The sequence below is a fragment of the Garra rufa genome, chromosome 16 (assembly GCF_049309525.1).
Source record: "Garra rufa chromosome 16, GarRuf1.0, whole genome shotgun sequence".
Lineage (NCBI taxonomy): Eukaryota > Metazoa > Chordata > Actinopteri > Cypriniformes > Cyprinidae > Garra > Garra rufa.
In genome coordinates, this window is record NC_133376.1 from 31,811,909 (window position 1) to 31,825,251 (window position 13,343).

Sequence of the window (13,343 nt, forward strand, 5' to 3'; positions counted from 1 at the left end):
GCTGTTACATTTAATATTTCATCCTTGCAATGGCATTAAACAAAGGCCATCTACAATGCAAACCCCCCGTTGTAACGAACCGACAATAGCTCGTGTGGTTTAGTCGCGTCTCTAGCAGTGTAGATGAGATCTAATAATCACTAATGACATGTACTTACTCGAAGGCGAAGAACAGAGAGCAGGTCCCCATGATGAGAAATAAGGTCAGGTAAAATACTCCTTTCTGCCGAGCCATCATAACCCGTCCATCGCAGCAGAAGGTGTTTTTCCCAGGTAATTTCTCCCATTTTCGAGTCACCTTCCGTGCTATCATCACCGCCGACATGGTAGCGAAGGTACAAGCAGATTGTCTTTTGTCAATTTAACCTGTAATAAACCACAACCGCGTCCACTTAATGATTAACCTGAGATTAACGAACGATTAACGTGTTGTCAGCAATAAAATAATACAGGAGCGTCTTGGCAGAAATGCAATTCTTCATTCACGTGGACGATTTGTTTATGATTCTTCCCGTGTTTCCTCACGGATCTTCAGTTTTAAATCATCAGTCTGTCGCTCTACATATCTGCTCTTCTGTACTTAAATCCATGGTTGAAGTCCCAATCAAATATCAAAAAGCAAAATCCTCATCCAAAAGCGAAGATTTCCCATACTGGCACAATCTGACACCGTCTCCGTTTAAAATAGAAACAGATTTCGGATGAGAAAGCGAGGCTGATCTGAAACAAACGTGTAAATGCTAAACGCACATCTGGAGTGTGAGTGGACCTTGACCGACTGACATTTATGTCATTGGTTAGGTTGGTTAAAAGCGTCTATCCCGAGAGGATTCTTCGTCTATTTTCTCTTAAAATGAAGCAAAATAAATTCAAGTAAAGCCTTTGTGGTCTGTGCCGATTATACAGCAATTATTTGAGTAATGTGTAAGATAATCTTTCCTCCAATTTGGCGTCGTAGGATGCAAGCAGGGCTGGATTCTCTTCGGGAGCAGGAAACACGCCTAGATTGAAATGTCTCTTCTTAAAGGGCCAGTGTCTCACTGTACAGGGAACAAAGGAATTTTGTCTTCTAATACTAATATCCAACACATCATTAAGGCAGTCACTCAAAATGACAGGGTGAACTATTGTTGCTTTTCAGCCTTTTAGGCTAATGTGATATTCTCAGCACGTTGAAAGGATACTTCATTCAAGTCTAGTCGATTTTAGGCCTATCCCAGCCATAATTATTGTATAAGCTATTAGATTTTTTTTATATACATTGGCTATTGTTGTTATATATGTTCTTGTTACTTTGTTTAATGTCTGTATATTTATTGTCCTGTGTTCTACAGCATTTCAGTTTTCTCCCCTTCAAAGAAAAAAAAACTATTTTGACTAATTAATAGAGTGTTTTCACACATAATCAATCAGCCTTATGGGCGGAATTGAACATAAACAATACCACTGAACCAAATGAAATTGCATATTTTGCTGATTATTGCTGCTGAAATTTTCAATTATTATCATGTTTTGGGTTGTACTAATTATTCGGATGGGGAGCACTATAGACTATGTAACTAAAAGTTATAACAAATTAAGGAGAAGAGTGCAAAAACATCATGCAAAAGGCATTTGTGGTTGGTCAAACTGAACCAGGATTTCCAGGGCAAGAATCTTGACAACATTTGTGTTTGTTCTTATCATTTCCAGTCAGGTAGATGAAATATTAAGCTAATATCTTAATTAATGCTGCTCGTACATATCTATGTACCACCTATTAACTTAAATTTCTCAAAATATTGCGCCCTTTCCTGCTCACTAAGTCCTTCTCTGTATGATTTAGCAGCTTCCACACATTTTTTTTCCTGGTTTAGACAGCATAAATTAGCAGTACAACGTATTCAGTAGTACATTACCCATGCAATCCATGTTGCTGTTTACATCTGAGTATTACCGATATGGCCACGAATCAATTAGGGATGTAAGTGCAAACCCTCTAAATCGTATTATTGGATGCAGCTTCTTTATTTCTTTTATCTTGATTGTTCCCAGAATCTTTTTTCAGAATGTGTGCAGGAAATAAGATGTCATCTGAGAAACAAAAGATGCTTTATGCAAATATATATGCGCCAGTGACAATTGCATGAATATTTTATCTCTTTGGATCTTGCACGAAAAAGAGAGCCTTTGTGTTGCCTGTGTAATCTTGTAAATATGTAAAATGCTGTAAATCTATATTCAACTTCAAAGCTAAGCTCGTGAGAGATAGAGTTCAGCCAGTTTATAGGAGTAGGAGTTCATTAGCAACATTAGTGGGCAGGAAATATGAGGTACAGCAAAGATTATTTTTATAAATAAGAAAGCTATTAATTAGCATGAAGTGAGAGACTTTATCAAAAGCGAGAAGAGGTGACAATACAAGAACAGGCTGACATTAACAAGAAAGCGGCAGACTTGTGCTTACTTTACTACTTTGAACAAAGAAGGCAAGGACAAAATATTTTGTCAGAACACATAGCTCATTTTTAAAGACTGTCAGTGCAGAAAGATGTTTTTTGGAACCAGATGGTGTAGATATTAATGGCATCTGCTATCAGGGGCTAAAGCAGGAGTCATGATAACTAATCAAATCTTCTTGACCCCTTGGCATGACCTCTGCTGGTAGATTCTGTAACTGCACCATGTGGTTACAAAAAACATCTTTCTCCATTGACGATCTTTTAAAATGAGCTACATATGATTAAAAAGAAATAAGAAATACATATTTATATTAATAAAGTGTTTCTGTGTCCTCATGGCTTCATTTTCCAGTGGCTCCACAAACGTTAGCATAACCATTTTTATTTTATGGGAAGGGGAGAAATAAAACCCATTGCATTATAGAGTAATTCAGTTTTAATATGCTTAATTTCAGCACTAATTTCAATAAAAAAAAAATAGTATTCTTACAAAGGACAAAATGAGGAAATGAAGAAAAGCACTTTGGCAAAAATGCTTTTTAAAATTTGCCATTTAAAAAAGGAATAATGTAAAACAATTTTTAATTTCATAATTATATATAAATCATGTTTAAATGTTATTTCAATATGACATTAATGTTATATTTAAATAACATTTTAACATTAATTACAGTTTATTTGTCTATTTTCTTTTCGGTTTAAAAAAGCATTTTATTAATGTAATTAAATTGAATTCATGTTAAAATGTTATATTTAAATTACATTTTAACATGAATTCAATTAAAAAAAATCAAAATATTTTACAATTTTAAAATTAATATAGAAAATAGACAATAAAATGTAATTCATGCTAAAATGTTATTTAAATAACATGATGTTATATTTAAATAACATTTTAACATGAATTCAATAAAAGAAATCAAAATCTTTTACAATTTTAAAATTAATATAGAAAATATAATAATAATGTAATTCATGCTTAAATGTTATTTAAATATAACATTATGTTATTATTTAAAAAACATTTTAGCATGAATTACATTTTACTGTCTATTTTTTGAAAACATTTTAATGTATTAATTTACTGTCATTTAACTACAGTTGTAAACAAAGTAAATGAACAGTCTATTTATTGGTAAAATTATTTTCTTTCGTAAACGTGTTACTTGAAAACAGCATGTGAAGCATTTAGTTACTTATTTGATTTTGTCATTTTAACTCTTATCTTTTTGATTTTTTTGTTGTTGTTGTTGTTAATATGTATTTTTTTATGTATATTTTTGAAAAATAAATTTTTAAATATATATATTTTGATATATCTGTAAAAACTTTTAAAGCACAAAATTATCTCCGCCTTTCAAACTTAGAGGAAATCGACGTTTTGTAGTTTTTCTCACCGCGTTCATCACAGCGAGACAGCACAAACGAACACCATTTCCCACAATGCCTTTCGCGTGGCTTCAACATCCTCTTAAACATCCGTGTTCTAGAAACCAGTACCAGTGCTGGCCTGAAACCAGCTTGTTTACCTTATACCGTCCAAATGAATTAGAAGAAGGGCAGGTGAAACTGACTTCAGAACAGATACTACATGTTTTATTGTTTTCCGGTTGTGTGTACGGAAATGAATACGACGGTGTAGCATCGAAATCCCCGCACTATTCTGAGTTATTGACAGGTATGCGATTATAACTAACTAATAATTGTGTCATGTAGTTTTGGTCAACTGTTTATTGGGTGTTTTAGTCTTTTATCCTTCTGAGTAGGAAGTACAACAAACCTGACCATCTGCTTTGTAAAGTAGCTTTGTATTGTCACCAGGAACAAAAGTCTAAGTTACCGCATCATATAGAAGATTTTTGTTGTTACAGCTGAACAAATGTCATTTAGCGCACAAACTGCCATTATAGTTTGTTCTAAATTATGTTCATATTTTTGTTTACAGGTTAAAGGTCGAGCATAATGTCTGAGGGCAGTTCATTTATGAAAGGCATGATCCTAGGAGGAATATTTTGCCTGGTGATATCTTTCTTTGAGACTTTTAATTCAGGAACCCACTCAGAAGGTCACGAGCATCTCCACCATCATCTGAAACCTGCCAGCAAAGATGAACTACAAAAGTTATCACAGTCTCAGATTTCAGACTTGGCACTGCAGGTTCGAGTGTACTGCCTCATAATGGTCACTCCCAAGCTCCTGGTCCACTGGGCGACAGCCAACGACACCTGGAGCAAACACTGCGACAAATCTGTATTCTACACGTCCGAATCGTCAAAAGCTCTCGAGGCGGTTGACCTACAGGAACAGGATGAGTGGGCTAGGCTTCGCAAAGCCATCAAACACGCCTATGAGAATGCAGGAGACCTGCGTTGGTTCTTCGTGGCCAGGCCCACCACGTTCGCGATTATAGAGAACCTCAAGTATTTGGTGTTGGATAAAGATCCAAGCCAGCCGTTTTACATCGGCCACACGGAAAAGTCCGGAGAGCTGGATTATGTAGAGTATGACAGCGGGATCGTGCTGAGCTATGAAGCAATGAGAAGGCTGATAAACATATTTAAAGACGAGGACAAGTGCCCAGAGCGAGGACATGCCTTGTGGAAGACGCCTGAAGAAAAGCAACTCGCCACCTGTCTGAAATACAGCGGGGTGTTCGCTGAAAATGGAGAGGATGCGCAAGGCAAAAGTCTTTTTAATAAGAAGAGCGTCAGCTCTTTGATTTCCGACAGCATGGGCCAAAACCCAGTTGAAGTTGTGGAGGCCTGTTGCTCTGACATGGCCATTACATTCGGTGGCATGAATCCGAGTCAGATACAGGTTTTGATGTACGGCGTCTACCGACTTCGGCCATATGGACATGATTTTCATGATTCCTTGACATTTCTGCCTCCGAAAGACTCTGATAATGATTGATTGACTGTAGGTTCTGTATTGGAACTTTTACTGTCACTCACATAATTGAGATTGAGTTGATCATAATTGGGTGCAGGGCTGAATTAGCTGTGATGTGAAGTTTGGACTTTATTTCTGATTGTGTGCTCTGAAAGTTGGTGTGGGTTTGTGAGTTGAAGGGGTTACACTATGCTTTTCCATACACATGCATTCTGGTAAAAGCAAAAAGATAATTGTTTGGATATAAGTTAATCATGAGGGGCCAACATTGGAAATTTTGTGCACTGAATAAAAATTACACTAGATTTATAATTGGCACACATATGGATCAGATATGCATTATGATGCAAAATTAAAATTAATAGAAAGTATATAATACTCACGTGTATACACTATGATCCATTTGGTGATAACTACAGTTGAAGTCAAAAGTTTACATACACCTTGCAGAATCTGCATAATGTTTGACCAAAATAGGAGAGATTATACAAAATGTTTTTTAGTACTGATCTGAATAAAGGGGTGAAAACTTTTGAACGTAATGAGGATGTGTAAAAATTTTCCTTATTTTGCCCAAATTTCATATTTTTTTCAGTTAGTACTGCCTCTCAGACACTACAGAAGATACTTACATGTTCCCCAGAAGACCAAATAAGTAAAATTTACCCTGATCTTCAAACTTCTCAATGTCTTAATGCATTGTTTTTCCTTCTGACGCATCAGTGAGCGTTTGGACCTTCTGTAATAGTTACATATTTGTCCTTCAGTTGTCCTCAGTGTGGAAAGATCTTAAAATCATATAGTCATTGTATTTTGAAAAGGTTCAAATACACAAAAATACTGAAAAACCAAAGACTTTGTGGGACCTGAAGGATTTTTCTAAAGAACAGCGGACAGTTTAACTGTTCAGTATGAACAACGATCACTAAACAAAAAAACAAAACAAAAAAAACAGCTGTGGATCATTCAGAAACAACACCGTATTAAGCATCAAGTATTTGTAAATTTTTGAACGGGGTCATTTTTATAAATCCAACTATTATTATGTAAATGTCTTTAATGTGAAATATCTTATTCAGGTCGGTACTAAATAAAAAAAAATAACATGCATTTTGTATGATCTCTCTTGTAAAATAATTCATATTTTGCAGATTCTGAACTTTTGACTTCAACTGTATGTGTTTATCTGCCTGTGTATTGATTATTCTTTACATTTTCCTTTCTTTTTTTTATGGGGGACTGGCAGAGATTGAAAATGAAGAACCTTTTGATGATCTTGATAGAATGTTATACAGAAGGGAACAGATATTTTCATGGCTTCTTTACTGTGTATGGAAAACCTGAAGTCAAAGTTAATGTGGTTTACACTTGTAATACACTTAAGATTGTAAAATTACTTTGCATAGAAAATTGTCTATTTATTTACATATCGAAATATTGTTTCTATAATTCAGATGTACTACATTATACACTGGTTTGTGTTTTTTTAAATTCTCTTTAATAGTTTTTATTCAGCAAACATCAGGATGCTTGATCTCACTTTGCTTTAAGTAATAGTAAAGGCTAAAAATAAAAAAGTGAATACATGAATAAGTGCATACAATTTCTTAATTTCTGTGGATACTTGATCTTTCACAGATTGCAACAATACTGGCAGGTTGGTATTATCTAGTTTAATAAATAATAATAAAAATGATGTTTTGTACTCATTTATTAAAATCTGAAAGAGCCTGTTGTAGAAAAAGTTTGACATTAAGGTGAGCTGATCCCACTTCAAACCCCTGATCAAACATCAAATAAGATTGATTTACACAGCTTTGGGCTGATTTAGGGCTGCAACAACGAATCGATAAAATCGATAAAAATCGATTACTAAAAGCGTTGGCAACGAATTTCATAATCGATTCGTTGTGTCGCGCGACGCAGAGACATTTGGTTGTTATTATATATATTTAAAAAAAATTGAGCGCAGAGCGGAGTGGACACATTCGGTCTCTCTCCCGCACTGATGCCAGCAGAGTTCGGCGCCTCATAAGCTGTGTTTCCATCCAAAAATGCGAATTTAACTTATGCGCAAAACTGGAACATTTGAGCATAAAGCACCGTTTCTACATTATATATATATGCTGCCCCGATTTATATCAAACATGTTTGATATTTAAGCCTACTTTGGCTAGCGTACTTTCACAGCAGCCAATGCTCGATCGCAAAACAGCTGCTGTACGGGTCGTTGGATAGTGGAGATGGAGAAAACTACTTCTATAGTTTTTGTAACACTGTCTGTCTGTATAATGTGTCGAAAACATACCACAACCGTAAGGAGAAAGAGGAGCTCTGCTGAGGTGAAATCGTCTCAGTTTTGAATAGGGCTGTGACGGTGGCACGTTGTTTTTTTATATATAGCCTACACTTCAGTCAGCAAACAAGCAGCCTAAAAACGCTAAAATAAATCAAAGAGATAATATATTTAATTAAGAAAGTAGCCTAAGAGTATTAAATAGGCTATTAAACAAACATTCCTTGTAAAAATGTCCGACAGCTCATCAATTTTTGGCCGACTGAATTTCCAGTCCGACTGTCTTTTTTTCTCTTTCTCTTCCTCATTACACAGCTGCTGATTTTAATAGCAAAGTGATTACATTTATTTTCGTTCCTTTAGTTTATAAAGTTAATTTAGAGATATATTTGGAACACTTTTTGTTTGTTAAATTCAAGTTTTTGTTTTTTAAAGTTATACCTAGCAAACAGCGGCAGACAGATCAAAAGCCTGCTTAATTAATCGCGATTTAAATTAAAATCCATTGATATAAAAAACTTAAAACATATCACAATATTAGTTTAATCATTCAATCAATATAAATCCAAAGTTTGTGCGGAGAGAAGCGCGCTTTGCAGCGCATGGAGACGCCAGTGCAATGTGGAATTTCTTTTTTGCTCATAAAGGTAAGAGTAATTTACCACCGGGCCGGAACTGTAAAGGGTCTACCTTAGTTTGTGTGTACTAACAGTATCAACAAAATGTGCTCTTAAAGAAAACAAACAGAATACGCTTGATATCTTTGGTTTAAACAGGAGCGCTTCACAATAATTAACCGAAACCCAGGTAATTGCCTCACAAACACAATATCTATAGAAAGCTTTAAATTATTATTTTACTATAAAACGAAATAATTAAAATCGAAAACAAAACTCTTTCATTAGCTAATCCATAAAGATGCATTAGGCATTAATGAGCAGATGGCAGGATCGTCAATTTCATCTTTGCAACACTGAATCAGAAAAGTTTATTAATAAGTAATTCGAATATTTTCTTAACCCTCTAAGCGCCAAAGTCGCAGAATTGCGACAAGACGTCATACCCATTGAAATAGACTGTAGTTCCTAATACGGTGTAATTTCTCATTTGTATTCCTAACCACTAGATGGCAGACATGTAGTACTTCGATTCTAGACCAAAATTACGTCTTGTTCCTGTTCAAAGTATTGGCGGAAATCATAGAGAAAGCGAGCGATCTTCATTGATGCGGAAGCAGTACAGTTCATAGTGTAAATAGAGTAAATTGTCAGATTTGTGAGGAGAAAAGCACCAAACGGCTGATAAAAAGTTGTACCGTGAAGATGTGTTGCAAATGTTATTTGCTGATTGTGACTCTGAAGGGGAATATTTGTCTTTTGGAAATGACGATCGGCCGTCTAATAGACGCGCATCTCGCGGTACATCTTTGCGGAGCAGTTGTGCCGCTGTGTAAGACGAGATTGTTCATGAAGCACAAACAAATAAAGCACAAACAAATGTTGCAAATGTTATTTGCCGATTCTCACTCTGAAGGGGAATGTTTGCCTTTTGGAAGTGACGATCGGCCGTCTAATAGACGCGCGTCTCCCGGTACATCTTTGCCTCGCAGTGGTGCCGCCGCGCACCACGAGAAAGTGTTTACAAAGCATAACCAGCGATCATTTCGTCCCTTTGCCCAAAAGGAATGGGGGTGGCAGGGGTGAATATGGTCATAGTGTACACAGGGGTATAGTAATATTCTAATAATTTAGTAATTTCTTCTGTTTTATTGTTGGTTTCCTCTATTCTCATCCATTTGATCATTTTACTACTGTATAGTAGTGTAATATGTAATATTTTTGTTTTATTGTTGGTGTTCTCTTTTTTGATCATTTGGAATGAGGATAAAAAAAAAATAAAAACATGCAAATAAGTTCAAACATCCATTTATTATCTTTTATTTCCTGAATATTACTTGTGAAATGATCAAACAGTTGGCTACTGTTCACATGCATTTTATTACTACATCGAATAGTAATATAGTAATAATTTAGTACTTTTTCCTGTTTTATTGTTGGTTTCCTCTTTCTGATTATTTGAAATAAGGATAAAAGACAAAAAAATTAGCAAATAACTTCAAACATCCATTCATTATTTATTATTTCCTAAATATTATTATGAACTGATCAAACAGTTGGCTACTGTTCACATGCATTTTACTATATAGAATAGTAATAATTTAGTACTTTTTCCTGTTATATTGTTGGTATCCTCTTTTCTGATAATTTGGAATGAGGATAAAAGACAAAAAAATGTGCAAATAAGTTCAAACATCCATTCAATATCTATTATTTCCTGAGTATTACTGATGAACTAATCAAACATTAGGCTACTGTTCACGTGCATTTTACTATATAGTATAGTAATATAGTAATAATTGAGTAATTTTTCCTGTTTTATTGTTGGTTTTCTCTTTTCTGATCATTTGTAATGTGGATAAAAAGACAAAAAACTAAAAAACATCAATTCAATATCTACTATTTCCTGAATATTATGAATTTCAATAATGCGGCCCCCATGATGACGTCATAATATGCAAATTAGATGAGAATATTTACACCCCACATCAACTTTTGGTGATGCCCAACATTTTTCTAATTTACAGTAGATCTCTATCTTTAAGCCCTTTCAAGCCACAAGCTTTTGAAATCTTGATGTCAAAATCCAGCATTTTTCAAAAAAAACCCTGGCGCCTAAAGGGTTAATTTTTGCCTTGACACATTCATGGTTATTACTTTTGCTGGGGCTTTGAGGCCAGTTTTGCGTGCATTTGAATGCGGAACTCTTCCAGCTGGTCGCTGCTGATGGCAGGACACTAAACACCGCCATGGCAGAATGAATGTAGCAGAAAGTTAGTCAAGTTATCCCGTTCCAGTGTGCAAAGTCACATGACTTTTTTAATGCGCACTGAGGAATTTAATTTGAGAGGCTTCTTGATGGGAAATGCAGCATGTACACCACAGCAAGCCGCTGTCTTGACGGATAGTAATTTTAGTTTATTTATATTTGGCAGATGTAAAGCATACATGTGTATGTTTTTTGTGTTAGTCCATTTTTATTTTATTATTATTATTATAACAGTTCAAGGAGCAACATGTTCGTGCACTTTCTAAAGATTTTAGTTCTGTTTTTGAATAAAGGGTTGTAAATCCCTTGTTTTTTTATCCGATTCATCGATTAATCGAAAAAATAATCGACAGATTAATCGATTATTAAAATAATCGTTAGTTGCAGCCCTAGGCTGATTAGCAGGCAATGATATGACATTTTTACCTGAAGGATTCTTACATCAATCACACAACACAATTTTATTCTCGGTTTCTTTCAAATGTCTCTCATTTTTTGATCTTGATCTTGATCTTGTTTTTCTCTCTGATCTTATGTTTCTCTTTGGTTATTCTATCCTCTTTCATTTATTCTTACTTTTTTTTCATCCTCCAATTCCATTGTCCTTTAAGCCCATTTTTTCCTATGTTAAGCTTTTTATTTTTCACTCTTCTTGTTTGATCCTTTTTATTTCTTTAAAATCTCTTCATGTTTTGTGGCATGTTTACTCATTTTCTGATCTTGTTTATATTTTTCTTTTCTCTCTCTATCTTGTTTTTTTTTTCAGTGTCTTTTTTTGTCTCTTTAATTTTTGATGATATTCAGATTTTTTCTGTTTTTCCTCAGTCATTTTGTTAGTCTCTTCTTGAGCTGGTCCATTTCTGTCTCGTATTTGCTTCTTAATTACTCAATTTGAGCCTCAATTTTTCTCTCCCTCTCTTTAAGGATTTTCTCCACCCATTCTTTAATATACATTTCCAGGTTCTCAATAGTTTTTCCTGTTGTTGGAAGACTCACATAGGCCTTTTGTTTAGGCAGAAGCACATCTGACCAATCCAATGATGTGAACGTGTAGCTAACCAAATCTCCAACTTTCAGATCCATCAGTATGCTATCTAAGTTGTCTTCTACTTTCGCTCCAGAATCATTCAGTTGCCTGAGCAGTGTTTAAACAATGAGAGATTCATTCTCTCTGTGTTTCATCCACTGTTCAAGATCAGCTCCTCTGAATGGAGATTCCTCATGATTTTTTAGAAGATCAATAAGTGCAGTGTCCTTTACCATATTGCCACGGATGTTTGGCAGCAGATCGCCAAGTTTCTTCATGAGCCTCAACTTATATTTGTAACAGTTCCGCTTCATGTGCAGTATTTTATTCTGAAATGCTGCAAAAGCCAAAGCAGGTGCGTCCTTCAGAAGGTCATTGCATTTCATCTCAGTTGCATTTAAACTCTCGATTACTGATTCCATCTCTGTGATTAGATCAATGCTGATATATTTCTGAAGTTTTAAAGCTCCTGAGTGAAGTTTGTCCAAAGGATAAAGCCACACTCTCAATGGAACCGCCAATTCTTTGTTTTCTCCAATAAGTTTTGGAAGATCAATGAGAACCTTTAAAGCATCCTCAAATGAATTCGTGTTCGATGGCAACTGGAAGTCTCCATAAAATGTACAAGTGAATTTTTGAACTGCATTTTTCTGACTGGCATCCATTCTCAAATCAATCTCTGCACCTACTGATATGCCACTCAGTTTATTAAAGGCAGCTTCTACTTCCCCTGCTATTGTATTTTTATCTTCACTCGATGCAACTTCTCTGTCAAAAACAAAGCAGGCGTCTGCACCATACAGCACTGCTATCACAACATGCGTGGCTGTATCATTTTCTAACAGCCCAAGATCAGCAATATTTCCAGAAGGCAAATGGTTCATGGTCAGTTCTACAAACTTAGTGGTTGAATGATAATGTAGCGTCAGTCTCTGCTGTTTGAAAGACTTCTTGGTGTCACTGAGATATTTAGCTGCACCACTTACATGGATGAGCTCACCTAAAAAACTCAACTTCAGTCCCCCGTCAATATTTAGCTATTTAGATTTTTCCTCAATGGAGTCTGAGGCTATGACTTTGAAATCTGTATTAATCTGAGGGTGAGAACATATATTCTGCTGCAGCTGCTCTTGGTTCCAAAGCCTGATCCTTGTAATGAAGACAAAATATTAAACGGAAATTAAAGGAATTCATATAGAGGATCAAATAATTGCACACTTATACTTTGTACTACAGGTTTTGATTGAGAGAATAGACATACCAAATAAAACTTTAAACACTTTGGATAAGAATGTCTGCAAAATGAACACATTTTCCTAATCTTACAATGCATGTGCAGTGCCCTATATTATTATTTATTTGGGGTTGTGATGAGGTTGCATTTTGGTACCTGGTATTAGGGCATCCTTTCTGCAGTCATACAGCATGCCCAGCCGGAAGGGTCTCCCAAGAGTTGCGGTTTCTATTACATTCACTCCCACTGAATCCATGACTAAATACTGACAATATGAGAGGAATCAAAGTTATTGCATCCTGAACATCAACCTTTTGTTACAGTATTAGCAGTTTAAATAAAATAACAATAATTCAGAATTACCCACTTCTTCTGTAAATTTCCCTTTTTTGGTGTCAAAATTAATCATTATTACAACCTTAACATTTTATTATAACATTACTAGTCTACATTTTTATTTTTGATATTATCCAATAGTGAAAACACAAAAATATAAAAAAATTATTAGAGAAATGACTTGAGGGTGAGGTATGATTGTACAGCATCCATTCCCTCGCATATTAATAT

At 35.0% G+C, this 13,343-nt stretch overlaps 2 protein-coding genes across 2 annotated transcripts in view; one reads left to right on the forward strand and one right to left on the reverse strand.

Moving 5' to 3' along the window:
* Positions 1–976, reverse strand: part of zdhhc9 (zDHHC palmitoyltransferase 9) — a 42,393-nt gene extending 41,417 nt beyond the window's left edge. The window contains exon 1 of the mRNA XM_073820376.1: positions 159–976. Within this exon, the coding sequence (XP_073676477.1) occupies positions 159–325 (167 nt within the window). The 5' untranslated portion in view covers positions 326–976. The remainder of the gene's footprint in view (positions 1–158) is intronic.
* A 2,978-nt stretch (positions 977–3,954) lies between these two features.
* On the forward strand, positions 3,955–6,996 carry c1galt1c1 (C1GALT1-specific chaperone 1). Its single transcript, XM_073820704.1, has 2 exons — positions 3,955–4,119; positions 4,387–6,996. Exon 2 carries the CDS (start codon positions 4,404–4,406, stop codon positions 5,352–5,354), a length of 951 nt encoding a protein of 316 aa, XP_073676805.1. The 5' UTR covers positions 3,955–4,119; positions 4,387–4,403; the 3' UTR covers positions 5,355–6,996.
* The last annotated feature ends 6,347 nt before the right edge of the window (positions 6,997–13,343 follow it).